The sequence below is a fragment of the Cucumis melo genome, chromosome 11 (genome assembly GCF_025177605.1).
Source record: "Cucumis melo cultivar AY chromosome 11, USDA_Cmelo_AY_1.0, whole genome shotgun sequence".
NCBI lineage: Eukaryota > Viridiplantae > Streptophyta > Magnoliopsida > Cucurbitales > Cucurbitaceae > Cucumis > Cucumis melo.
Genome location: NC_066867.1, coordinates 29,874,590 through 29,901,935, shown reverse-complemented (window position 1 = coordinate 29,901,935; position 27,346 = coordinate 29,874,590). Strand labels below are relative to the sequence as shown.

Here is a 27,346-nt window from a genome sequence, read left to right as displayed (position 1 = left end):
GATCTTTGCGAAATCTCGATCTCGTATAAAAATTCGTGGGATGAAAAATGAGATAGAAAGCGGGGACATTTCTATCCATGAACATCTAAGTTGCTATTTATTACATAGGTAAGAACTTCACAAAAGTAACGGTCCATTTACGAAGCAAAGAATCTCAATCGGGCCCTAAGTGTACAAAGGAGCTTATGGGCTGGCCCAGGAAATGTTGTTAATGGGCATAGTTCTCGGCCCATTGATTCTTCACCATCAGGGTTCGCAACAGCAGTTTAGGCGCCAGTTCATCAGCAGAGCAGACATTTTCTACTTCTTCAGCTCCGCCGGGGAGCACATCGGAGCTTTACCACTGATTTATTTTATTTTTTCTGGCCGGAGACGGCGAAGACGATGCCAGGTCCCGCCTTAGAGATGGAGCCAGTTGAACCACAGTCATTGAAGAAGCTTAGCTTCAAATCTCTCAAAAGAGCCCTAGACCTTTTCTCTCCGGTCCACGGCCATGTCGCTCCTCTCGATCCCGAAAGGTAAGGTTTCTTACTGTTTTAGTTCGATTCTCTGATGTTCGTTTTTCTTTCGTTAAATGTTCGTCTCTGTTACTTTAAATCGTAATTTCTAGCGGATTGACACGTACGTTTTCTTCGTTTGTTTTCTGAATGCAGCAAAAAAATTCGTATCAGTCATAAGGTTAGTGTACTTTTCTTTTTCATACATGATTTTTGCCATTGAATACGAACAGCTGTTAGGACACTCTGCTGATATTTCAAGCTGCAGTGGAGATTATTTTTTATCTTTTGTTTTTAAATCCATAGATAAGTGTTGAGTACGGAGGAATGAAGAACATCGGTACTAAGCCTACTGGCCAGGCAAGTTCCGCTCCCGATAGTGCTATTGGAACTCCAGCGCCTTCCAATGCTCTCGCACTTCCTGGTAGGCATAGCCTGTTGTTTTATTTGTAATCCTTAAGTGGGCTAATTCATCTGTAATTTTGTGTCCTGAAGTTTGATGGCTGAAATACTGGATAGGTCAGAGGTTGGTTTTTTGTGTAATAGATTTGATGGGAAGAGGAATTCTTTTTTAATTGAGCTGTGATTTTGTTATTCTAAACCCTAAGTAAAAAGGGCTGATACACACTGAGATCCTAATTACCAGCGGAGCAAGTTGACAGCTTAGTTACTAACCAAATTTTCTTCCAACTATCTAACACTCTTCAATTCTGTACAAAGGTCAGGAGACCAAAACCATTACTGTTGATCTTTCTAACAATCGTACATATTATTGAGTTGATGAATCTCTTTGTAATGCAGGTCCGACTGATTCTAGGGATGTGAAGTCTGGGGCACAAAATGCAGTGGTTATTGGTCCAACCGTGCAGCCAAACACACAGTGAGTACTCTCTATTGCCTTCTTTCTATGCATCTGAGTATATTTATTTGTGTGAAAAAAATAAATTGATGTTTTTGTTCTTTTTGCACGAGTTTAGTTTTTCCTGTTTGGTTGGAATTGGATTGTTGCTAATCTTTCTATACCGTCTTTTATTTTCAGAAATGACGCTGGTCTTCAGGGAAGAAGCTCAGCTATTGTTTCGGCATCTGGTTCATCTGAAAGGTTTTTAAATTTCTTTACATCTCTTTTATACCCTAGCAATATGTTAGTTATGAAGGAGTTATGTACAGTCTTTCTAATATGTGAAATTTAATCGTAGATAGGCCATAGCTGGAATCTTAGTCTTTGCTTTCCCCACTCCCTGTGTTTCAGTGGTTAGGGGCCTATAGTTGACTGAATATGTGCGATTTAATCGATTTGGAGTGTTTTTTTCAATTCTCACAATTCTCTTAAGGACTTATGTACTTAGTTATAAAATCGTCAAGCGTGACATGTAGAAAGCTCTTTCGTTCTTGGGCTTGTAGTACATGCCCTTAATTTTTTTTTCTTGGAGACTAATGGGATTTCATACTATGAATGATTCTTTACTTACCTAAAATCATCCCTCAAAATCCTGGTGCATTCTCCTCATTATTGACTTTTAAGCCAGCTCTCTCTTTTGTTTAGTTGATGCCGTTTAAGCCTACTCTTTCCTTTCACAATTTTAGTATCTGTGAGTTTTACTCAAAATAGTTTGGCTTTTGGTTTTATAGGATGTCTACTTCTGCAATTATGGAAAGAATTCCAAGCAAGTGGCCACGTCCGGTTTGGCATGCTCCATGGAGAAATTATAGGGTTAGTTTTATTATTAAATTTTTTCCTCTAATGCTCTATGTGTTTTTCGTCAATGTCATGGATATCACGTCAGTTATATGCCTCCTGTTGACTTTATTATTCGCCATTTAGGGTTTTACATGTCATATGAATTATTATGTGCATCTTGCATGTGATATTTGCCATACCTTGTTAGTAAACAATCAACACTTGTCTTTTGATGTAGGTCATAAGTGGTCACTTAGGGTGGGTAAGATCAGTTGCATTTGATCCCAGTAACACATGGTTTTGTACGGGTTCAGCAGATCGTACAATCAAGGTATATATTTTTTAAAGTTATTTAGTATTTATGAATTCCATTTTGGTCTATCATGGTGTCATTTATAGAATCCTTAATTTTTTTCCTGCGATAGCGATTGTTATTTTTGAGTTTTTCTGCAGATGAAAATATTTGTGATATTTGTAGGAACACGCATCTTTATCCTAGGATAGTGTGACATGAAATAAATCCTAAGATTGGTGTAGGAAAAGATGGTCTGATAGTCGAAGGACTGGACTTCTCTATCAAATAGAGACTGCAAACCAAAGTTGGATGGCTCACCCTTAACACTTATTCTATAATTCGTCATGCGTGTCAAGCCAGGCTATGGACCAAAAGCAAAATTTGACCTTTTCTTAGGAACTTTGGATTTCAAAATAGCAGTAATTGGAAGAGTTTTGTGGGGAAGCTTTGATTTTTATTGGATGCATAAAGCTGCTTTATTGTTTTGCATTTGATCTCAAGTACATTTGTGCATGGTATTGAAATCATTTAAATTAAAGTTCAGGCTACGGAGTGCTGTAGGATTTAATATTGGCCCCAGCCTTGAATTCAATGACCAAGAAGGTTGTAAGATTTACCGTAGGTCAGAAAATAAGATAAACTGAGAATAAGTTTTACGAAGTTATGTGAAATATTGCTGTGTAAACGAGATCTTGACATTGGGAATTCAGTTATATCTTTTCAATTTTGATCTGTTAGATTTGGGATGTTGCAAGTGGAAAGTTAAAACTCACATTGACAGGCCACATTGAGCAAGTACGAGGTCAGTTCTTTTTCATTTATATCTTAGCATAAATGCACAATTAATATTAGTGTTGCCTACTGCTGGTTTGGAGGTATATCTTAAGTGCAATTTTGTCCCTAGGTCTTGCTGTCAGCGACAGGCATACCTACATGTTTTCAGCTGGTGATGACAAACAAGTTAAATGCTGGGACTTGGAACAGAATAAGGTTTAGATAACTCTTTTAATTTATCTATAGAGAGCTCAATCCTTGATATGAAATGGTGAGGAAACGCAATTTCTTTCTTTCCAGGTCATTCGTCATTACCATGGTCATCTGAGTGGTGTTTACTGTTTGGCTCTTCATCCAACAATAGATGTTTTGCTTACTGGAGGACGTGATTCTGTCTGCCGGGTAGACTATTTTTCTTATTTCTTTCTTGGCTAGTGTTACAGAATTATAGCATGGTTGAATGTGATTTTTCTTCTAGGTGTGGGACATTCGAAGTAAGATGCAAATTCATGCGCTCTCTGGACATGATAACACAGTTTGCTCAGTTTTTACTCGACCTACGGTATCCTTTTCTATCTCTTATTCTTCCCCTCGACATTTTGGTTAGATTAATTCTTTTCAATATACTTTTTATGTGGTTTAGTGCTCTTAGATTGATCATTTCCCTCTGGTCCTGCATAACATTTGTTGCTCATCTTCTTGCCTGATGCCTCCTTCATTTCTGCATGATCAGGCCCAAATGTTCTATTTGTTTTTGTTCTGGGATGTTTACTACTTTTTTTAGAAGAGAAGAAAAACGGTGCTGGGATTGTAAGAACTTGTTTCTTACTAATTTAGTCTTTTGAGTATTTGCAGGACCCACAAGTTGTGACTGGCTCCCATGACACAACTATCAAGTTTTGGGACCTCAGATATGGTAATATTATACATTTTACTACTATGCGATTATGATTTACCTTCATTTTCAAACGTCATTTATGTCCTTTTGCAGGAAAGACCATGACAACACTGACATACCATAAGAAATCTGTTCGGGCGATGGCATTGCATCCTAAAGAGTACGATACTGCAAACTATAAAAGAAAATTTTTCCAAATTTGCTTCCAATGTCACTTCTTTACACTTTTTTATTCCTTGCCTCCTTTCCAGACACAGTTTTGCATCTGCCTCAGCTGACAACATCAAGAAATTTAACCTCCCTAGAGGGGAGTTTGTGCACAATATGCTGTGAGTTCTCTATCAAGTATCAATCATGCTATACCATATAATTTGAAACAATATTTGGAATCTATCTTCCTAATATAATATATTCTGATAAAGTGACTAGAATAACTCTTTCATTCTAAAAATTAAGTCTATGTGAGACTTAAGAAATTATTAATGGAAAAAAAGAAAAGAAAAAACCCTTTCGTAAGACGGCTTCTTAAATCTGTTTTCACCGAACTCGTATTTTTAAGAAATAGAAGATATTGGCAATTGCTGTGCCATTAGCATAATTTTAATAACAGCCTTCTTTTGCAAGCTTTTATTTTTGAAGTTTTATCTTGTTCCCCCTGGCTTAGTAGTCTCGCTTCTTTGCAAATATTTGAGTTTCCTTTCCTCAATAGAAAGAGGACACATGTTCGTAGCATATCGGATAATCAAAATACCTGATATTCCAATATTGTCTCCCTTTTGTGCTCAGTTCTCAGCAGAAGACTATAATAAATGCAATGGCTGTCAATGAGGAGGGTGTTATGGTGACTGGAGGTACTTTTTTTATCTGTTGTGACTAAACTTATGAATATATATATATTCATTCCTTTTCTGGAGTTCCTTGGTTCTTATTTTCCCTTTAATGTCTTATTAAACGCCTGTTCGCTCCACATTTTCCTATACTTTTTATGGGAGAAAATTAAATGTCAAAGCCACTCCCAAACGATTAGGAATGCTAAAACCTTACTATTAGAGTATTATCAGAACATCAAGGGCATATTGGCAATTAGTTAAGGAAGTTGTTAGCGTATTGTCGAATTACTTGTTTATCTGGTAGGTTCTTTACCTTTTATATTGCAATACAGTGAGGTTATATTTTGGTTTCTATCACAACCCTAAACCCTGATTTTCATTCTTAATTTTCTCAAATCAACCGTATCTTTTTAACATCTTTGAAGAATCATTAATTCTTTACATTAATGTTCATCATGGCTCTAAAGACGCCTTAGTACTCGAAACAATATTGAATATTCAAACGTATTCTATGTCCATTACATTCCTAATCATAAAACAACAAATTTTTCTATCATGAAGGTGACAATGGTAGCTTATGGTTCTGGGATTGGAAGAGTGGTCATAACTTTCAGCAATCCCAAACAATTGTACAACCTGGTATTAATCTCTTCTTTTTTACTTTCCTTCCCCTCGTTTTGCCATTTTATCGAAAAAAACTCTTAACCCGACGAGTCCACTCTTCAGGGTCGTTGGATAGCGAAGCTGGTATCTATGCCCTTTCTTATGACATAACTGGTTCAAGGCTCGTAACTTGTGAAGCTGACAAAACGATTAAAATGTGGAAAGAGGATGAAAATGCTACCCCCGAAACTCATCCTCTCAACTTCAAGCCACCCAAAGATATCCGAAGATTTTAGACCCTCGACACGGTTAGTGTTATTTCAGATTTACTTGTATGCATTGAGAAGTTATGTAGACTTAGAAATTCCATACTCTCTAATTCTCATGAATTGAAGCGTTCACTTAGCTTTTCATATTTATTTTGTATATATGTAAATTAGGCAATTTTTCTAAAGAAGGTTGCAAAGTTTACTGTTTTTGTTTATTACTAAGTCGGAAATTTTTAGAGAATATTTTCTGATTGATATTAAATTTTTCTATAAATGGTTGAATTACTGCAATCATCTTTTTTATGTTCTAATTATTTTTGCACTGATTGATTAAGCAGATTTCCTTGTATCTTCTACATCAGATAAATTTGGTTGTGTTATTTGTCTATTGGTGGTTCCTTTCCATTTTGTTGTTCTTTCTTTTGACTTTGTTACCCAACTTAGTGCTACCATTTCTTTCCTAATTTCATTTGAGTTAATGAAAGGGATAAAGTGGCCAGCTATAGCAACCATGTCTATAGTATCAATTGGTGTAATCCAATGGAAACCAACATGTAGATATGAAAAAAAATTTAGATTAAGTTTTCAGAGCCTATTAGTTACGGTAAGAGTCTATCATAGATAAACTTTGCTACATTTATAAGAGCATAAGAGTGATAGTTAAGTATAGTTTAGATTGTACTTAATTTCATGTTTCCTTCTCCCTTCCTGTTATGGGTATTGTTTTTAATTTTTTTAAAATATTGTCGTGCACTTAATTTGTTAACCTAATGTAATTGGTAATTTTTTTCCTTAAATCATTTGAGTTTATGGAATGTCACAGAACACTTGATTTTGTTTTGGATGATATTTTACACGCTCAGGCATGTTCGGGGTTTGATTGGCTGTAACGAGGAGTGTTGGATGAGGGATTAATGATAGGAACAAAAATGAGATCCTAAATTAATTAATTCGAGTTGCCAACCCAACTAACCCGAAAATATGGGTTGGGTTGAGAATGTCTCCCAATCCGACCCAACCCATTTACACCCCTATTTGCAAGGGACTGTTTGGAGGTGTAATTAGGATTTTGTTAGATAAGGAGTTAAAGGAGGAACGAAAATGAGATCAAGTGGATTGAGTTGTAAAATATGGAAATGAAATGAGTTTTGTATTACAAATCAATTCAAAACGAACAATCTAATAAATAGGATTTGGATTGCATTACAATTTCATCTTATTTCGTATGCATGTGTAATTTTATTCATATTATATATGTTAATCGCATTACTTGTGCGACATTAAACTATATAGATTCAGAATTACGGAATTTGTGAGATTGCAAATATACTCAAAGCTTGCAGGTCGGAGATTGGATTGATCATAACACACTCAAAGGTGTTTTGAAGTTCCAATTAATATGATAACCAAACCTACTTATTTCTCCAAAGTCTTGGATCTTGGGTAGTTATTATTTAAAAATTAAATGCCATTTTGGTAATTATAACATTATGGATTGTATTTTTCGTTTAATTAAAAACAACAGTTCAAAATTTACAATGTTCTTTTGGAGCAATCACCAACAATCTATTTTTTTCATAAACTATTTTTAAGTAGGAAGGTTAAATTTGGAAGATCAGAAATACACAAACTAAATAGAATGTCATTTTGAAATATATTAACTTAGTCTATTTTGACCTAATAATGATAATATTAATAATTCTTATTATTAGGTTTAAATATTATTTTGGTTTTTTTAGTTCCATTACTTTTAAAACGAACATTTTGATCCTTGTATATTTAAATTGGTTTCTGTATTTTTAAAAGGTAACTATTTTGTCCTTTGATGTATATTTTTGTTTCATCAAAATGGTCAATTTAGCAACCTGCAAAAACAAAAATGGATCAAAACTGAAATTATATAATATATGTTATCAACGAGTGTCTAGGTTAATCTATGTCCACCTCAACTAATTTCACGAACGCATTTGAGTTCCAAGAAAACTTATAGGAATAAAAGACTTGGTAATATTTAAGCCTTTTATTATTTCAAATCCTATGCTAACTTTTTCTCTCCTTATAAACTTACAAATTAGATATATACAATTCAAATGTATACTACTCATCTTTAAATTACTTGATTTGGATTTAAATTCTCTAGACGTTTTGAACTCAAACGATTTTTTGCTGCTACTAAAAATTCAAGCATAAATTTTAAAGTTTTATTTTAAAAATGGCAAAAAAAAAAAAAAAAAAAAAAGCAAAACAAATTTGAAAATATAAATTACTGAGTAGTAAATGATCAAACTACCCAAAAACAATAAAGTTGAGTACATAGACAATGCTTCAAAAACAACATGAAAGATTGCATAGAAAACGCCATTTCGTTCTCCATTTTCGTGAAAATTTCTACGAGAATCACAACGATCATAGATAGATATATTGTTAAATTTTACCTTTTCAAACCTAATTTTCTATCAAATAAAAAAATGGTATTGAATATTAAATAACATATGGAATGTAACTTTTTAACGACAATAGTTGTAGATACCATAACTAAGTTTCTTCTGACCGTCATTGGCCTACTCGAAACGCAACACTTCAACTCCCATCTTTCTTTACAAAAATGTTATCATCCAAATATACACTCTTTTTTTAAAAAAAATTGTTTTTTTCGCTAGTCTTTCCACGTTTTTAGATTCTTAGTTTTTTTTTTCAAAGTTTAATTCTACTTAGTCATTGAGTTCAATTTTGTATCTAAATTGCCTCTAAATCTTAAATATAGATCTCTAATAGGTTCCTAATTTTTCAAATTTACATCCAACATGTTCATTTCAATTAAGAAGTCATCAACACATCCAACCTTTCTAAAAATCCATATGGACCATTTAACATAAGTTTGAATGTAAAGTACAACTACACATAAAATCCAATTTTATCTTATAGATTTATTCATTTTTTAATAATAAATAACTATTGGACACAAACACAAAACTAAAAGGGGAGGAATCCATTAGAATCTTTTAAAGATGAGAAATAAATTACAAACAAACATAAAAAGTTTAGACTTTTATCTTTTATACTTATTTAAAACTCCAATGCTAAATATGCACAAACTCATAGTCTTTGATTTCTTAAAATTAGAGGTTTTGGATGATATTATTTTAGTTAATTCATATATCGTAATTAATATAAAGGTTCTTCTTCTTTCAAAAATATAATAAAACTGTGAAATATTTATACTACATATAATTATTTTGAAAACGAAAAAAACTTACAGACTTACAATATAAAATACAAAAATTATCCCATCAACATGAGATAAATTAGCCTATGATGTAAAACAACAAAATTACCCCATCAACAGGCGATAAATCAGTCACACGGGCTCGATATACGAGCATATAGATTTTCACACTTGATCTTGGTCATACCATTCCCCGAGCTGTCTCAGGATTAAAGAACACAATCGCGTAAAACGATTGTGTAAATACTCTCGGCTATAATAGGTCTGAGATAGCCTTGAGATCCTTCAAATTTCCTTTTGTACATTCAATCTCGATCGGACTTGAGCCAGAGATTATCCTCGAGATCCTTCAAATTTCCTTTTTTACCTTCAATCTTGACCGGACTCGAGCTTGAGATTGCTCGATAACCCTTAAATATTTTTTTATATTCCCAGTCTCGCTCAGGAACTTCCCCGAGTTGGGCCAAGTTCCATCCCAAAAACTACTATGCCTTTTGTTATTCGCTCTCGAGCTTTAATTGCACCGAAATGACAATGATTAATAAGTCCAAAGAAAATATAAATCGCAAGGGTATATATGAAATTTATAAAAAAATGATCGTGTGTCATGAATTTTTCTTATTTTGTTTCCCGGACCATAAATATATATAAAATTAAATTCCCCATATATATATATATACATACATATATATATAAATATGAAAGGTGAACCAAAATTATTTATTTATTTATAATTTATGGATAAGGCATTATTTTGAAAACGTGGCTTAGGGAGGACACTTGTCGTTTCATTATATTGTAATTAGGTTTCATTTCATCATAGTACCGAAATCGGCCACGTGTCCATGCGTGTAACTTAAACAATTAATTAGAAAGAAAATGCATTTCTTCACCATCAAACCAAATCAATAAATAACAAAATTTCATCTAATATAATGTTAACGTTAACCCACTAAAAGGTATATACATTTAAATTTTTTAAACTTTATTCTTCTAACTATATGGGATTATTTCTTCACTTTCAACCTATCTGACTCACAATTCAATTTTTTTTTATTATAATGCAAATGAAGTTTTGTTCATTTTAGACTCCTCGTAAGTGGTTATGTCTATGTTTATTTATTAAATAAGTTTGGATTTATAGTGATAAATCAATCATTTTTTTTTAAAAAAAATCATTCATAAATAAAAGGATATTTTTAAACAAAAAAAATATAAACTAAAATATTTACGAAATATATCAAACTTTTGAATTTTATCAATGATAAATAGTGTTATCGATAGAATCTGAAATTTTACTATATGTTATAAATATTTTGTGAAATTTACCATTTTTTTCAATTTCCTTAACGAATAAGAGGTTAAAATATCCTTTTAATTATCGTACATTTTTAACAATATTTTAATTCTTATACTTTGACGTTTCCATGTGATGAATTTTGAAATTTAGTATTGGCTAATAAACCACAAAAAATTGAAATTTTATTTTCAAAAATAAAAAGAAATCGAGAAACTATTCATATGACATAGAATAAAACCACTAAAATACAAAATTTATTTTCAGTCGATATTTCTATGAAATATAAATATTTTATGGGATGTTCAAATAATAGTGTGCATCCTTATATTTTGTAAATATTTTTGTTATATATATATATATATATATATATATATATATATATATATATATATATATATATATATATATGAAAACAATTGTTTTAATTTTTTATTAATTGAAATAAATAGAGAAAATAGGGAAAAAGGGCTTATAAAAAAGGGTATTTACATAAAAGGGGAAAGAGAAAGAGAAAGTGTAACCTATGCATCAATTAGTTCCCTTATAAAAAGGGAGTTTATAAGAAAGAAAATTCATGCAGGAAAGTCACCGTCCCCTTCTTTCCTACACAAATGCTCCAATCTTTCACTTTCTCTCTTCAATCTTTCAATCTCATACCCTAAACTCTCTCTATTCAAATCTCTACAATTTCTTTCTTTTTGGTATTAAATATTTTCTCGGGATTTTGATATTCAATTTTGTTTTTTTTACACAACATGAATAATTCTGAGCTTCTTCGAAGAAATCAATCCAATCCGTCCCCGGCGGTGATCGATTCACCACGAACTCCGCCATGTTCTTCCTGCAAAACCAGGAGCCCGATCCGTTACATGCTTCGTGAGCAACGTCTTCTCTTTGTTTTTGTTGGGATTGCCATTGCAACTCTGTTTTTTAATGTCGTCCGTTTCACTTTTCCGCCGGAGTTACGTGATGATCATCACCGGGCGTTGAATTCGTTTGTTCGATTGGGTTCGACGATCCCGATGCGGAGAGTTTTGTATGAAACTCGCCGTGAAGGATCGTTGGGGCGGGTGAACTTGGCGGGGAGAGTTCCGCCGGGATTGAAGAATAAGAACTTGAGGATTGTTGTTACTGGTGGTGCTGGATTCGTTGGAAGCCATCTTGTGGACCGTTTGATTGAGAGAGGGGATAGCGTGATCGTTGTTGATAATTTCTTCACTGGACGGAAGGATAATCTGGTTCATCATTTTGGAAATCCGAGATTTGAACTGATTCGACACGACGTTGTTCAGCCGATTCTACTGGAAGTTGATCAGATCTATCACTTGGCTTGCCCTGCTTCTCCTGTTCATTATAAGTTCAATCCTGTCAAGACAATCATATCCTTCTTATTCTTGTTCCTCAATTTTTTTTAATTTTCACCTTTTTCGTAACAAAATTTATTTCAAATCGTAATATCTTAATCTTAGGGCTACGGGAATAACGCACAGTATGAATCTAATGAAGCAGTTCAACTTCAAAATTACGCTGGAATTTTCTTCTCCGAATCTTTTTCTTATTGAGATTGTTCATTCTTTTTTCTCTATATTCTGGAAATTCTTCCTCTGACTATGAGAATTCATTTCCTTAACCTGATTGAGATCACAAGACCAACGTTGTCGGCACATTGAACATGCTAGGGCTTGCGAAGAGAGTCGGCGCCCGCTTCTTACTCACCAGCACCAGCGAAGTCTACGGCGATCCACTCCAACACCCGCAGGCTGAGACCTACTGGGGCAACGTCAATCCCATCGGTAACCCCCCTCCCATGGCTAACAATCCTCTGTTTTTTTTTTCCATTTCCGTTGCTGATTGTGTACTTCTCGCCCCCGACCCTCCTTCTCTTTACAGGTGTACGAAGCTGCTACGACGAAGGAAAGCGGACGGCGGAGACTTTGACAATGGATTACCACAGAGGCCTTGGCATTGAGGTTGCTAGCAAACTGATCATTATTATTCACTGAAACTCCTGTTTAGACAAATGTTAGAATTGGAATCTGCCATTTTCTTACAGGTGCGGATTGCTCGGATCTTCAACACTTATGGACCACGGATGTGCATTGATGACGGCCGAGTTGTGAGCAATTTCGTAGCACAGGTACGCTTTTTTTTTTTTTTTTGTTAATGGCTCGATTTGGGCAGACACAAAAGAGTTCATGGCCTGTGGTCCCAATTGGATTTTTTTTGTTAGAAAATATCATTTTTAAATTCTATGCAAAAGATAGTCATATGCTTTTAATCCTAAACCCTTACAAATTCTGCAACCTATTGTAATAACCAAACAAGAAATGAGTTATTTAGGAGTGGAAATGAGTCCATGTTATAAAAGTCAGGGTTTGAGTTCTCAAAATTTTAAGTTGTTGGACTACTTTAGGAATGGGAATAGAGCTACCACCCATTTTGAGACCATAAAAATTGCCATAAAGATAGGGTAGGGTTGAGAGAAAGAGGATGCGAGGTTGAGATTTAAACCTCTAATTTTTATGGTGAACTGAGCCTATGTTACTGTGAAAATCGAGGTGAATTGAATTCTTATTCTCTTAAGTAGTTGATTTTTTTTTCTGAAGGATGACATTAGTGGAGATAGAGTTATCACTAATTTGTGTAATAAAATACGAGACCATGGAAAAAAAGTGCCTTAAACATAGGGTAGATGTAAGAGAAGCAAAAATGGATAGTTGGTTATTATGGCCTTAGGTCGTTACATTGAATTATAATATATAGTTTGTATTTTGGGTGTAAAATATTTTATCTTAAATTACAATAATATGTGTTTGTTTGAGTGGTAAACTATTTTAGTTTGTGAAGAGATAATTATTATAGTCTTGGATAATTCTTGTCTCAAAATGTCTTTAAGTATTATTTAACTAAAACTTGAAAGGAGTGGTTAAACCAAACATAAATCAATTGATATACAAGTATGTTAATAATCACATGGCCTTTAATTTAAATCCCCCCTTCATTTGTACTAAAAAACTTAGGAGTGGTATGAGTTGAGGTTGAGGTAATACTCAACTCATTGTTTGTGTGTTTAGAGAGACATAACCATGAAACATAGAGAAGAGGATGTTGGACTATAAATTTCCTTTACTTAAATAATAATAACAATAAATTTCAACATTGAAATATTTGAATTTTAGTCTTTTTGTTAAAGAATATTTTAATTCAACGTACATTTTTTTATAACGTCATCTCATTTTAATAAATAAAAAAAAAATTATAATTTAAAGAGTCTAATGGTTTGATTTCATAATCTGATAAGTTTGATCATTGATCATGGTAGTAGCACAGTTTTTCAATTCCCCGGAGTGCACTTTGAGCAAGCAAGACAATAAAAACTACCCCTAAAACAACGTTTATAAAATCATAATTAGTGATGACGTTAAGTTCTACCTTGGTCGTCCTAAAGTTGCATAATTATTAGTATATTACCCAGACGTTATGTTAGATCAAAGTTTGAAAAATATAGTAAATTATTTTGTGAAAACTCCCACAGGCATTAAGAAAGGAGCCGTTGACAGTTTATGGAGATGGCAAGCAAACCCGGAGTTTTCAATACGTTTCCGATCTGGTAAAACATATACATATATTTATTACCACAAAATTGACTGTTTCATCATCATTTGGAATCTTAATGTAATATTTATTGCATATTCCTTTTTCTATTGCAAAACTTTATTTCGAATTTAGCAAATGTGATATTTAAAGATAATATATATTAGTTTTTCTTATAGTTTTATAAATAATGAAAAGATTAAATTATAAATTTGGAATTTATTGTGATTGTTTTGAGTTTACGTGATAAACTGACAGGTGGAGGGGCTAATGAAACTGATGGAAGGTGAGCACGTGGGCCCTTTTAATCTGGGCAACCCCGGCGAATTCACTATGCTCGAACTTGCCCAGGTTAACTCTCTTACTCACTCCCATTTCTCACATTTATAGTCCCAAACCAATCTAGTCTTAATCAAAACTTTTGATTATTTGGACTTCTATATTATCTATATCTTGTTTTCTGTTTTAACATCTAGGTTTCATCGTTTTTAGAAACATTTACTCAACCGTAATCGGTTTCCCTTTGTAAATTTCTTCCATGTAAGTAATTCTTATTAAATAATGTACTTGATTCACGAAAACATTTAGGTTGAGATAATTTGGATTGTTTGAGTCTATAGAAAACTATTTTTGTATATCGAATTAAGATTTAGCCATACAACTTCAATTTATTTTATGAATCTTTTTTTCAATAGATTACTTAAGAAAATAGAGTTGTAGCACAATAAAATAAAATTAAAATGAATATATGTATGTATAATTTTTCTTTATATAGAAAAATATAGTTTTAAGATTAATAATAAGTTTGTATTTGTGGGAGCTATTTTAGTATTTTAAGTAAATTGACAAACTAATTCAAGCTATATATATTTTATTTATTTGATCGGATTTGTATTGGTTTGAGTTATATCATAAAGAGGCATTTTCAAATAGAATATAATAAACTAAAATATTTACAAAATTCAAAATCCTATCGACCCTGAATAATGATAGATTTTTTGCATTAATAAACACAAATAAAAATTTATGTCTAATAAAAATTTATGTCTATTATCGATAAAGTTTGAAATTATTATATTTTGTAAATATTTGGAGTAGTTTTGTTAATTTTTTTTTTAATAATATACTGATTTGTTTGGAAAATAATAATGTATTGTTTTCCTTCCCATAGTGGTCTTTTAGACTTTTCTTGCCTTATAGGTTTGTTCAATAAAATATTAAGTTTTGTACATCGAAAACTGAATTCATGGAGAAGCAAAACTAATTTTAAGAATAGTTGACTTAACTATCATCACTTTATAGGGTTCCATTTCTTTTGTTTTTTAACAAGTTGAACTATAGACTCAAATTATGATAAAAGGACATACTAATAATTATATAATATAGTCCACTTTGAATATAGATTCTCAAATTTATTTTTGAAACGATCCAAATAATTCTATATCAATAAAACAATTGTCACATGTCAACTCACAGATTGAATATTTGAGTAATCAACATAAAGATAGGTGTAACTCGAGATGCATTAAGTATCTTTCGAATGGTTCTTATTAATATATTGACAATTACTTTCTTTCTTACCAATAAAGTTATATATATGTAGGTAGTACAAGAGACAATAGATCCAAATGCAAGAATAGAGTTCAGACCAAACACAGAAGACGACCCACATAAAAGAAAGCCCGACATTTCTAAAGCTAAGGACCTTCTTGGTTGGGAGCCCACCGTGTCCCTTCGAAAGGGCCTCCCCCTTATGGTTTCCGATTTTCGTCAACGCATCTTTGGTGACTCGAAAGATGACATTTCTGCAGCCGCTGCCCTCGTCACCACCACCACCACGGTCTAGTCCCCCCTTCTTAATCTCTTCTCATACCTTTTTAGAATAAGAGATCTCTCAAATCACTTCCTCCCAAAGAATAACATTTGGTAGTTTGAAGATGAGAGAAAAAAGAGGGAGGGGATCATCCCATCCATCAAAACCTCTTTCTTCTCTCTCTCCCTCTCCTCTCCCAATTTTCACATTTTTTATTCTGTGGGCCTAATTCACCTCTCTCCCTCTCCTGTTTTGTATATCTTTCCTCTATATTTATGAAACTCTCCTCTCTCTCTCTCTCTCTTTTTTCCCTTCATTTCTTCCCCATATACATTATATATATACCTTTTTTTGTTGTTAAATTATAAATATGGTAGTTATATATATATATGTTTGATAAATCTGTCGTTCCTTTTTTTCTTTTCAGTGAATATATAAAACTATAAAATTTTGAAAGGGTATGTCTCTGAGATTTTAATTTCGTGTACTCTGTATGAATATCTGTTCGTGTATTAGAGAAAGAGATGCATAAGATTAGATTAGATGCAATAGCATTGCTCATTTATTAATTAGCTATTGCCACATTGTTATCAACATATGTGATTATATATAGTTTATCAACAAAAATTGACGTGCATTTCTTTCTTTAAGATTAGAGGTTTAAACTCACTTGTTTCGAGCTATTTCTTCTTCGGTAATTTGTTCTTAAGACAATTAATAATGAGTAAAATTTCATTTGGCTTTTTTCTAATAACTTCAAAACATGTATGTCCTTAAGTTCGTTTGATAGAGTGATTTTTGTCGAGTGTCGATCTAAACATATCTCAACTATTCTTAATAGTATATTCTTGATCAATAAGACGATATATTTCATGGATCTTTCGATCTCGCATTCGCATTATTGTTGTAAAGAATATTTAACAACCAAAGTGTTTGCTTTTATCTTTCTAACCAGCAAAAGTCATAAATAATTCAACTGATTTTCTTCAAATTAAAACAAAATTATCTAACAAATGGAAACCAATTATGAATGAACCAAAAGTGTAGCCCACAAAAGGCTCATTTCTTTTACACACCAATTTATTGTGGAGGTTTTGTAGCAAAGTTTGTTATGAATTTGGTATTCCAAACTAAATTTCAATTTATATTCAATGAGTACTCTCCCCTATGTTCAAATATCTTTCTTTCAAACTTTGCTTCCATTGCTATACAACAACAACAATAATGATGTCTATAATATCTCTTTTCATTTTCTTATTAATCTCGACGATGACATCGACAAGTTCATGTCAGCTTGATTTGATTCGAAGACTTCTTGGTCCCACCCAAATCCATGGAATGCTCTATTGCGCTATTGATGGGAGTGTGATCTATGGGCAAATGATCCCAACATTTCCGAGTGAGTTAAAAAAACTAAACTAAACTACACAATATTTTTTGTCTTGTTTTTTTTAGAGTATTTATTTATTTTTCTGTATCATATTTAAAGTATTTTTTTTTAATGACTTTAAGTACAACTTGAGAACGAAAGGTTTGAACTCAAAACCTCTTGTCCTCAAGAACATACAGATTAAACTAAGCTCACGTTGGTTTATTTAAAATAGTCTAGTTTTCATGTTAGCCATGATATTGTTTAACTTGTTTGACCTCCCTTAACTTATGAACCACTAATTTTTTTTTAGTATATAAATTAAAAGGAAGAGGAGAAAGAAATGGTAAAAACATTAATATGGAATGACCCAATCTTAGAAAATTAATAAAAGTTAACATTTTAGTAGATGTTACGTAGCAGCACTGTCGCACGTTAGTGTGTCCCTCACTTGGTTAGATTACTTCAATCAACCGTCTTTTTTTCTCAAATTCATGTCAGTTTGATTTTTCAAAATTGGATCATTCAACATCAACACGACTATAATTAAGTCAACTATTTTGAATTCATGCGAAACTAAAGATGATTTCAAAATAATTCTAAAATCGTTAAAATCATTGTGTTGGGTAAATTTCTCAATAGCAAATATTGGTCTCATTTTGTGTATATGTTGAAGATGCCGAGGTGCAAATGCAATGCGGAGCCGGAACGGTAGTTTCATCCGTCAAGACCGACGCCACCGGCAATTTCTCCATTCTTATCGATGCTCCTCGATTGATGCTCCCTTTTTTACTCACCAATTGCACTCTTGTTGTCACTACGCCGCTTTTCGACTGCAACGCCGAGCTGCCATCGTTCGGCGTCCTCGTCTCACCGCTGCAGCTCATTGGAAATACCTTCCATGGACTCTTCAATGTCACCAATTTCATTCCGGTAGGGTTCCGATTCGTTAATAACATATGAGGAAAATTTCTTCTGTTTTTGTTGTGCTCTGCCTTTTTAACTCATTTGAATAAATAAAGTACTTGATCTTTAGAACGATGGTTTTCTTTGTTTGATTTTGAAAGAATTTGATCAGGATTTTATTTGTTGTAATGATGTATGTGATGATGAACACTGAGGTTGCTAATAATATGTGTTTCAGCCAATAATTTGGTTGAATCAATATTTGCAATTTCAATCAGATTGCACCTTAGGATTGTATTCGAAGGCATGGCGACGGACTAATTATAGTTAAGAAACTAAGGTTAAATGGTAACGAACATAACCAAATGAGATCGAGATTTATTATGCTTCTTCTCGTCTAAACGTGGTCTAATTAATTTCGAATACAAATATGTTCACTCGAAAACTAAAAGTAAATTAAATTGTAATCAAATATCCACAAACTTTGTTCTTATTTTTAATAAAAGAGTTGTAATAGTAATTCCAACTTTCATAAATGTTTAAAACATAAAAAATAAATGAAATGTTTGATAATGTAATTTTTTAAAATATTATTTTTTAGTCGAACAGTATATTATAATTACCACCGTTTCTTAAAAAAAAACTTGTGTAGTGTTCTTTCGTAAAGAGTTTGATCACTCATTTCACAACTCTCGAACTTAAGAAAATCTCGTAACTAAATATGTTTAATGACCATATATACACTTCACGTATAAACAGTCTATTATTGAGTTGCGATCATATGGTTGAAATATTGAGTTAGACTTACCATTTTATTCTAACGTTATTGTATTACTCAACTAATTAAATGTAAAAGTCATCGCTTGTCATTTTAATAACTCAACTGATTAATTGTATAAGTCATTTACACCACCGTATAGCTCGATTGATTAAATATATAAACAATTTAGAGTAACGACTCAAAGCATCAAACAAATGTCACGTGTTTAGTCAAACAAAACATCAACTAACAAAAGCATTACGTTTGCGCTCATTATATATTAGCTCGTTTACTTTCCGATGTTGGAACTTAGTTACTACACATTCGTTCTTTAGTTTAAAGATGATTTTTATTTAACTTTACAAAAATGTTAGTAATATGGTTGCAAAAAGAGATGAATATGCTCTCGACCTTTAAAATGAAAAACTGACTAGAAAAAAAGCAATTAAAAGTTAAACTACAAATATGACTGATTTTAAAATTGGAGAATTGTCTAAGATGACAAAAAAATTTAGAAAAAACCAGCTCATAGCACATTTTTTTACATATTGTAAATATGACAAATATGATGGTTATCGGAGGGTTATCTGTTTTTAAACTTTTTACTTTTACAAGAACGGAGTGAAATGAACTCTATTTTCGTACATTTTTTTTTTTTGTTATTTTTGCAAAATTGGATGAATGCAACTAAATTGATTCGAAAGAAATAACAAATTAGTTAGCATACTTGAAAAAACCTTTAAGGTGGAATGATATAAACTTAATTCAATTCATTTTGTTAATAATACAAACTTAAAATTGCCTTTAAGCTTTTTGGAAAAATTAGAAATTTATAAAATTTTAATTATAAAAGACAAAATATACGTGGCATCCTATGAGAGGCTACTGGGAGAAAGGGTCTAAGCGGGAAATAGAAACTTAAAACTCAATAGATTTATACAAAAGACGGTGGCGGCTTCACGCGGGCCTCCTCATAGCTTCACACTTCACTTCACTCCCATGGAGGAAGCCATTTCTCGAATCCTCATAGAGCTCGAAGAAATTCGCCATTTCGATGACTCTACAACTCTCCACTCCCATCCTCCGCTCTCCGAATCCGCTCTCTTCGACCTTCAAACTTTGTTAGACAACTCAATTAGTACCGATGAACAACAACCACTCGATCGTCTCTACGAGGACCTCTCGGCTAAATCCCTCTCTCTGTCCTCTCTTACTCGCGGAATTGCCTCCGCCATGGATGAATCTTCCACCCGTGTTTCGATTTTAGCCTCTACAGTCTATCTGTCTCTTCTTTTGGCCCCTAATGCACCGGTCTTCACGCTGTTCAATCCCATGGATTTCCTCTCGTTTCTCAGGTGTATGAGGAGATTCTTGAAGCAGCGACCACAGGGTCAACAGGACCAGGATGATTCTAATAAGGAGTCTAGTGCTCCTAAAAGGAAGAGGAAAGCCGGTGTTAAGGGTAAGGGTTTGCGGAAACGTCCGAGGCAGAGTTGTAGTGGCAGATATGATGATGGTGAATTGGATGCAAGAGTTTTGTATCCCCTACTTGAGAGGTTAGAGATTTTAATGAGTTTAATTCATTTGGATCGATTTCCGGATAGTTTGAAATCTTTGATTGAAACTGTAGTTGATATTCCTGTTTTGACACTTGAAATATGTACCAATTTAAGTATCTATAGTAAGTTCACTGAATTTTGTTCGCGGATTTTGAGTGCTATGTTGCGTCCTGAGCATGGGGATCTATTGCATACTGCTGTTGAGGTGATTAAGTCTCTGACACCATTGATTCTTAATCATAAAAATCAGGCGCGAGCGTTTGCGCTAGAGTTTGTGACTATTCAAATAGGGAAGGTAGCAAAGGAATCAGATGGTGTTAAGAGTGCTCTAGTGAATCTTCCAAGGTATTTGGTTCAGAAGGCGCCAGAGAAATCTGAGCCTCGTAGTTTAGCAGTTGATTCAATAATGGAGGTTGTTAAAGTGATGGAATTACCTGATCAAATTGGGTTTGTGGATTATGTAGTGAAGATGACTCGAGGAAAGTCTAATCTTAGGCTGCTAGCAGTTGATCTCATCTCAATGTTGATAATGTCCTTGAGTGATCCAATGGTCATTGATTCGGAAATTGAGCTAAAGGATTCGTGGGTTTTTGGGTGCTTGGTGGCATTGGTTCAACGTTGTTCAGATGCCAGTGCTCCAATTCGTGCTCGAGCACTTACCAACTTAGCTCACCTTGTGGTGTTCCTGTCTGAGAATGACAAGAATAAGGCCTTAATGAAGGAAATGTTGGGGCCTGGTGAAGGTGAAATTCTTGGTCTTTTGCGGAAAAGGTGTGTGGATGAGAAGGCGGCAGTTAGGAAGGCTGCATTATTTCTGGTTACCAAGTGTACAACCGTCCTTGGTGGAGCAATGGATGGTGATATACTAAAGACGGTAGGAATTGCTTGTTCTGACCCACTCGTTAGCATACGGAAAGCTGCAATGTCGGCTCTTTCCGAGGTAAATTCCAATGTTTACACTAAGTTGAGGTTTTAGTCAGAGTTCAATAAGTTTAAAGTTGATATAATTTGTGTTTAGATGGCATGTAGGAGTAAGAGTAAGTTTGACAATTTGGCCACGTAGGGGAGACGTCTCTGTATCTTGTCACATGTATTAATGGTGTTGGACACCGACATTTGGCCACTTTAGAAGTATGGATGTTTTATAGATTTTGGTATACAGTTTTATTTTGCTTTATTTTTTTGCTAGGCTAAACTGCTAAAAGTTACAATTTCAATTTTTCATTCACTATTGGTCTATCATTGAATCTATATTTACTTTTATAGGCCTTTCGAAAATTCCCAGATGAATGTGTCATGGTCGAGTGGCTACACTCAATTCCACGTTTGATTGCTGACAATGAATCTAGCATTCAAGAAGAGTGTGAACACTCGTTTCAAGAACTAGTGCTAGACCGGTTGGCTAGAGCTGGATCTTCAAATTTACCTGAAGGAGTATTGGATCTTCTTAAAGAGATAAGTCATGCAGAGGTAATTCCTTGGGTGAAGAAAGTTTGTGCTAACTTAGGAAAAAAGAAAAGATTAAAACGCATAATTGCCGATTCACTTCAGATAATTATAAAGACATCTGAATCCTTATGGCGAAGCCAATCTTTGCCTCCAGAGAAGTGGACAGCTCCTCCGGGTGCCTGGTTCCTGCTGTCAGAACTATCCACTTATCTTGGGAAAGCTATTGATTGGGAATTTCTTCATCATCACTGGAAACTCCTTGATGATCATGGTAGGACTGTTCAGAGTTCAGTGACTCAAGTAGGCTTATTTGGAGAGGAAAACAATTCTGAGTCAAATTCCGTCGCTTGGGCTCAAGATCGAGTTTTTCTCTTACAAACCATCTCCAATGTTTCTGTTGAGCTGCCTCCAGAACCTGCAGCAGATTTAGCTCATGAATTGCTTAAAAGGGTTGAAGAATTCAACATGCATCCAACGGAGGTAAGCATCAACATCATTGTTTTCAAACTTTGGTTTACACTTCATCATGGTTGGTTTATTTCTCCGGTACAATTGTTTAGATAATAAAAATTAAAATTCACCAATACCTAGTTTCCTAACACGCTTCTATGGACAATAATCTCATCTTCTAGACTTCTATGGTATATGAACACTGTTCATCCGGATACTGTTCTATACTACATACTATTTATCTCTACGACTCTATACATGCATGCTATAGTTTCGGGCTAGGTACTAATGTGCTCAGCTCAACGTGTATGCTGTTGTTTTACTAAAATGTCTTTAACGTCGGGAAAGATTCTTCTTGGAATTATTTGACAATACATGTGGTGAACGTATATATGTAGCCGGTGTGTGTGGTGTGGATATTATCAGCCAATGCGTATGATTGCAGCTCCCTCTTCAAATAACTATACAGTGGGATAAAAGGCCTGAAAAACATCTGTGGGATATGAAAAATTAATAAAGTACAGTGATAAATTAATAATCTAAATACAAGCCAAAAAAGTGTGCTGGGTTTGAATTTTCTTATAGCACTCTACTTTTCCTGTTAAGCACCAATTTTAAAAGATCAACACTTACGTATCTAGTCTCTTTTTCTTGATACCTCACACGCATTTTCAAATAATGATGATATCTTGGTAGGTGAATGCACATGTAAAAACACTTAAAACATTGTGCAAGCGGAAGGCTTTGCAATCTACTGAAGCCGATGCCCTCATCCTAAAATGGGTAAACCAGCTTCTTGCGAAAGCCTCGGACATATTGGAGAAGTACATATCCAAGCATGCAGAAACAAACAAAGATGTGAACTTCACAACACCACCTCCTAAAAGTGGTAGTCGAATGGGGAAGAAAGCATCTGCTGGGAGCCAGTCCTTGTCCCGAGCAATCACTGCAGCTTACACCATTGGCTCTTTGATTCTCATTTGTCCATCGGCTAACATGACTACCATCGTACCACTTCTCCACACCATTATTACTTCTGGAAACCGTGATCTCAAATCTAATAAACTACCAATTCAAACTGCATCTCTGAAGAAAACTGCCCCTTCTTTATACATTCAAGCATGGTTGACAATGGGGAAGATTTGCCTTACTGATGAGAAGCGAGCAAAGAGTTACATTCCTCTGTTTGTACAGGTTAGGTCTCGAATCTCAGGCCTCATATCACTCATGTAGCCTGACCTTTTGATGGTTTGAATGAATGTTACATGAAGGTCTCTCGCATTTTGGTTTTAAAGGAATAATACCACATGTACTACATGAGCCAATCATATAATCTTTTCGACTATTCATATGTCGTAGATAAACTTTTACTCATTTGTTTGTTCATTAAGTTCTATTTTTTATTTACAGTATAATGACCGTGCTAAAATTTATAAGATTTTCCTTGTTTCCATATATAAGATCTCATGTTATATTACTTTATCAGTGTCTTTTATCTAGTCAAATTTTGTTCGAAAAAACTCAAGATGCTTAAAATTTTAAGTCTTTTATGTTGGTTTAGGAGCTTGGAAATAGTGATTGTTCGGCTCTTCGCAACAACCTTGTTATCACAATGGCAGATTTTTGTGTACGCTATACTGCTTTAGTTGACTGGTAAGGCTGATACATGATACGAGTGTTGGAGATAAGCTAGCTTTGTCAAATACTTTGAAATGGCAGAGAAAGAGAATCTCTTTAAGCTAGTTCCTCGTTACAATCAGACTAACTCTGAATTGAACAGCTACCTTACGAAAATCACAAAGTGCCTTCGCGATCCTTGTGAACTTGTCAGAAGACACACATTCATACTTCTATCCAGATTACTACAGGTAATTTGTTCTTTCCTAACTCCTAAGAACTTCTCCCAATTTTCACTTTTTCATGTTTGTGATTAACAATGTTGAGCAATATCGTTTTAATTTTCAGAGAGACTATGTGAAATGGAGAGGGGTTTTGTTTCTTCGGTTTCTCTTGTCACTTGTTGATGAATCGGAGAAGATTCGCCAACTAGCAGATTACCTTTTTGGTAACATTTTAAAAGGTTATAAAATTTTACATTTTCAGCCATTGTCATGGTTATAATATTGGTCATATCGTTCCAACATGGCCATGGAATTGAAATGTGAAACTGAATTTGCAGTGAAGGCCCCACTTTTGGCTTACAACAGTTTCGTAGAAGCAATTTATGTTTTGAATGACTGTCGTGCTCATTCTGGACATAGTGATTCGAAGGCATCACGAGCTGAAAGTCGACTATTCTCCATCCGGTACAGAATGTTTGAACTATGTGGCTTATTATACAGTTACATGTAATGGAAAATGATTATCTTTTGTCTATCTTTCCAACTTTGTATTTTAAGAGGCAATGATGAAAGGTCGAGGTCCAGGAGAATGCACATTTATGTTTCTCTTCTGAAACAAATGGCTCCCGAGCATCTTCTGGCTACCTTTGCAAAGTTATGTGCAGAAGTTCTTGTTGCAGCATCAGATGGTATGCTCAATATAGATGATGCCACTGCACGTTCTGTTTTACAGGTCCAAATTCAAAAGCATTTAATTATCTTTAGTTAATAATTTTGCTGCTATTCTAATTTTCTTTTGTTAGTATTTGCAACCTAGAATCTCATTAGTTTCCCATGGCTGAAAGCGCAGGATACCTTTGATATTCTTGCTTGTAAAGAGATTCGACTATCAATAAATCGAGTATCATCATCAGAATCTGGTGATGTAGATGAGGAAGGGGGCGAGAGTGGAGGAGCGTCTGCTGCTAGAGGAAAGGTCATCACTCACGCAGTGAGAAAGAGTCTCATACAAAACACCATACCCATCTTCATTGAGTTAAAAAGACTAATGGAAAGCAAGAATAGCCCCCTTATAGGTATGAATACTCCAAAACTTAAATAATTTAAATTTTGAAATATGAAGTGCCTGTTTGGGACGATTTTGTAAGTGCTTTAAAAAGTGTTTTTGAACACTTAAAAAGTCGTTTAAATTGATCCTAAAACATATTTAACATTTTATTCGTATTCTTTAATATAGGTTCACTCATGGAATGCCTTCGAGTTCTTCTCAAGGACTACAAGAACGAAATTGATGACTTATTGGTAGCTGATAAGCAACTTCAGAAAGAGCTCCTCTATGACATTCAAAAATATGAATCTACCAAAGCCAAGTCAGCCGTTGCCGAGGCAGTCAACGAGATGCACAAGTCAACTAACTATCTTTCTCCTGAGGCTCCTCCTCAAGCTGGAAGCATTATTAACAACCTAACCTCAAAACTTCAAAATGATTCGAAAGTTGCTTCAGCCATTGCTGATGCAGCTGCTGCAGCCACAGCAAAATCTGTGCTTAGAGAAGTGAACAGAGGGACTTCGACACCGCCTCTTGGTTCTCTAAGTTTGCCTAAACTCAAGTCTCGTACTGGTGGAAACAATGGCACAAATACCTCACGTTTGAATGTGATTGAATCTTTGAGAAAACACCAGTCTTTTGAGTCTGATGAAGAAAACTAATGTACATAGGCTAACTAGGCAACAAGGATTGAAAATTAGTGGATCTTTCTTTGTTGTAATATTGTTTTATCTTATATTGTATTTAATTTAATTTTTGATGTGAATCACGAGCTTTATTTGAGTTGTTATAACTTAGAAGTATGAGAGACTGTACAGAGAAACTATTGGCAAATGGCATCCATATTTATGGTGTACAGAAACTATTGGCAAATGGCATCCATATTTATGGTGGGAAATGTTTCATTTATTGATGTTGTCGAGCCTAAATCACGAATAAATCTTCATATCTAGGTTTGGGGTACGTGTGATGAATGTATTCTTTGTTTTGATCCAAATCTTAAATTTTCTGCCATTTCCATTTGTTTGGTTTATAGTTTTAACGTAAGGGGTAAATTAATATTTTTATTTAGTTCTTTTTTTGTTTGGTAGGATTATCACTAATCTATCTATATTATCTTTTATTTTCAGAAACCATGGTGGCCTTAAAGGTAGAAGTTCAACTATTGTTTCTGCATCTGGTTCATCTGGAAGGTTTATAAATTTTTGTACATTTTTATACCCTATCAATTTGTTAGTGATGAAGGAATATTTGCAGACTGCAAGTCTTTCTAACGGATGAAAAATCATGAAATTTAACTATATATGTGCTTGGAGTCTTAATCTTGCTTCCTTCCTCCCTTCCCTATGTTTCAGGAGTTAAGGCCTGTGGTTGACATCAATATGATACTTAGAGGACCTATGTAATTAGTTGTCAAATCATGAAGCATGACCTGTTGAAAGCTCTTCAGTTCTTGATTTTGTAGTACCGGCTCTCATTTTTTTTGGACATATCATATATGATTGATACCATGAATGGGCCTTCGACATTCCTAAAGCTACTCATTTTTTAGGCTTTTTTTTTTAGTTGACACCCTTTAGGCCTGCTCTTTTCACATTTTTAGTATCTGTGGTCTTATTGGGTCAACATCAGCAATTATGGAAAGAATTCCAAGCAAGTGACAACGTTCGGTTTGGCATGCTCCGTGGATAAATTGTAGAGTTAGTTATATAATATATTTATATTTTTTTTCCTATTGCTCTATGTGTTTAGTGTCATGAATATCAATAGTGTTTCAGATGTAATTTATTTAAATGAGAAAAAGTGGGATGAGGCTTGAAGTTTTATTCTTATGGTCCAATTTAATTCAACTTGTATATAAACGTCCTGTATTCCACAATTTATAGGATAAATAGCCTCTGGTCGGTAGCCTATAGAAGCTTAAATACTCAATGAGAAACTTCGAAGAAAGCTCCAAATTTGGTCCATCTCCCTCCCTTGGATAACTTTTTATGCACTGTTCTTTTTCGGCTCTTTTGTTGACTATATACATTCCTGCTTCTTATAAAAAATAAATAGAAATAAAGTCTTAAGCTTACTTTGCTGAAGCAGTGATTGAAAAAAAAAACGCCACATGGAGTTAGAAAGTACATTATATTTGAGAAAAAAATACTAGTTGAAAATAACAGAATAGTAACTGAACTG

General features: G+C 33.9%; 4 protein-coding genes across 7 annotated transcripts; all 4 read left to right on the top strand.

Annotated features, from left to right (window-relative positions):
- Positions 1–265: 265 nt before the first annotated feature.
- LOC103497843 (protein pleiotropic regulatory locus 1) lies at positions 266–7,061 on the top strand. 2 transcript variants are annotated; one of them, XM_008460199.3, is made up of 18 exons: positions 266–518; positions 654–678; positions 804–921; positions 1,299–1,377; positions 1,537–1,599; positions 2,130–2,211; positions 2,417–2,509; positions 3,212–3,275; positions 3,378–3,463; positions 3,548–3,649; positions 3,726–3,809; positions 4,103–4,163; positions 4,239–4,305; positions 4,397–4,474; positions 4,932–4,996; positions 5,537–5,614; positions 5,702–5,886; positions 6,711–7,061. In XM_008460199.3, the coding sequence occupies exons 1-17, from the start codon at positions 385–387 to the stop codon at positions 5,872–5,874; spliced, it is 1,452 nt and encodes a 483-aa protein (XP_008458421.2). In that variant the 5' UTR covers positions 266–384; the 3' UTR covers positions 5,875–5,886; positions 6,711–7,061. The 2 variants fall into 2 exon arrangements, with proteins under 2 accessions (XP_008458421.2, XP_050947830.1); XM_051091873.1 differs by having other exon boundaries at positions 6,671–7,061.
- Positions 7,062–10,918: 3,857 nt separating this feature from the next.
- On the top strand, positions 10,919–16,181 carry LOC103497844 (UDP-glucuronic acid decarboxylase 2-like). Of its 2 annotated transcripts, none has more exons than XM_051091875.1 (7): positions 10,919–11,757; positions 12,024–12,166; positions 12,264–12,343; positions 12,427–12,510; positions 13,909–13,983; positions 14,226–14,318; positions 15,571–16,181. In XM_051091875.1, the coding sequence occupies exons 1-7, from the start codon at positions 11,129–11,131 to the stop codon at positions 15,811–15,813; spliced, it is 1,347 nt and encodes a 448-aa protein (XP_050947832.1). In that variant the 5' UTR covers positions 10,919–11,128; the 3' UTR covers positions 15,814–16,181. The 2 variants fall into 2 exon arrangements, with proteins under 2 accessions (XP_050947832.1, XP_050947831.1); XM_051091874.1 differs by having other exon boundaries at positions 10,920–11,753; positions 12,020–12,166.
- Positions 16,182–16,969: 788 nt separating this feature from the next.
- LOC103497845 (phylloplanin-like) lies at positions 16,970–18,329 on the top strand. Its single transcript, XM_008460201.3, has 2 exons — positions 16,970–17,179; positions 17,826–18,329. The coding sequence occupies exons 1-2, from the start codon at positions 17,005–17,007 to the stop codon at positions 18,110–18,112; spliced, it is 462 nt and encodes a 153-aa protein (XP_008458423.2). The 5' UTR covers positions 16,970–17,004; the 3' UTR covers positions 18,113–18,329.
- Positions 18,330–19,776: 1,447 nt separating this feature from the next.
- Positions 19,777–26,060, top strand: LOC103497846 (uncharacterized). 2 transcript variants are annotated; one of them, XM_051091872.1, is made up of 11 exons: positions 19,777–21,314; positions 21,641–21,844; positions 21,926–22,303; positions 22,970–23,467; positions 23,835–23,926; positions 24,054–24,141; positions 24,239–24,353; positions 24,453–24,579; positions 24,673–24,847; positions 24,965–25,190; positions 25,352–26,060. In XM_051091872.1, the coding sequence occupies exons 1-11, from the start codon at positions 19,815–19,817 to the stop codon at positions 25,822–25,824; spliced, it is 3,876 nt and encodes a 1,291-aa protein (XP_050947829.1). In that variant the 5' UTR covers positions 19,777–19,814; the 3' UTR covers positions 25,825–26,060. The 2 variants fall into 2 exon arrangements, with proteins under 2 accessions (XP_050947829.1, XP_008458433.2); XM_008460211.3 differs by having other exon boundaries at positions 21,641–22,303.
- Positions 26,061–27,346: the final 1,286 nt, after the last annotated feature.

Bases quoted from the DNA above. Each gene is read 5' to 3' on its own strand.
- LOC103497843 (XM_008460199.3), top strand. From the start codon at position 385: ATGCCAGGTCCCGCCTTAGAGATGGAGCCAGTTGAACCACAGTCATTG. The intron at 3,276-3,377 runs GTCAGTTCTTTT...TTTTGTCCCTAG, and splicing joins CCACATTGAGCAAGTACGAG to GTCTTGCTGTCAGCGACAGG. The intron at 3,650-3,725 runs GTAGACTATTTT...TTTTTCTTCTAG, and splicing joins GACGTGATTCTGTCTGCCGG to GTGTGGGACATTCGAAGTAA.
- LOC103497846 (XM_008460211.3), top strand. From the start codon at position 19,815: ATGGAGGAAGCCATTTCTCGAATCCTCATAGAGCTCGAAGAAATTCGC. The intron at 24,142-24,238 runs GTAATTTGTTCT...TTTAATTTTCAG, and splicing joins TTCTATCCAGATTACTACAG to AGAGACTATGTGAAATGGAG. The intron at 25,191-25,351 runs GTATGAATACTC...TCTTTAATATAG, and splicing joins CAAGAATAGCCCCCTTATAG to GTTCACTCATGGAATGCCTT.
- LOC103497845 (XM_008460201.3), top strand. From the start codon at position 17,005: ATGATGTCTATAATATCTCTTTTCATTTTCTTATTAATCTCGACGATG. The intron at 17,180-17,825 runs GTGAGTTAAAAA...TATATGTTGAAG, and splicing joins AATGATCCCAACATTTCCGA to ATGCCGAGGTGCAAATGCAA.
- LOC103497844 (XM_051091875.1), top strand. From the start codon at position 11,129: ATGAATAATTCTGAGCTTCTTCGAAGAAATCAATCCAATCCGTCCCCG. The intron at 12,344-12,426 runs GTTGCTAGCAAA...ATTTTCTTACAG, and splicing joins ACAGAGGCCTTGGCATTGAG to GTGCGGATTGCTCGGATCTT. The intron at 13,984-14,225 runs GTAAAACATATA...ATAAACTGACAG, and splicing joins TTCAATACGTTTCCGATCTG to GTGGAGGGGCTAATGAAACT.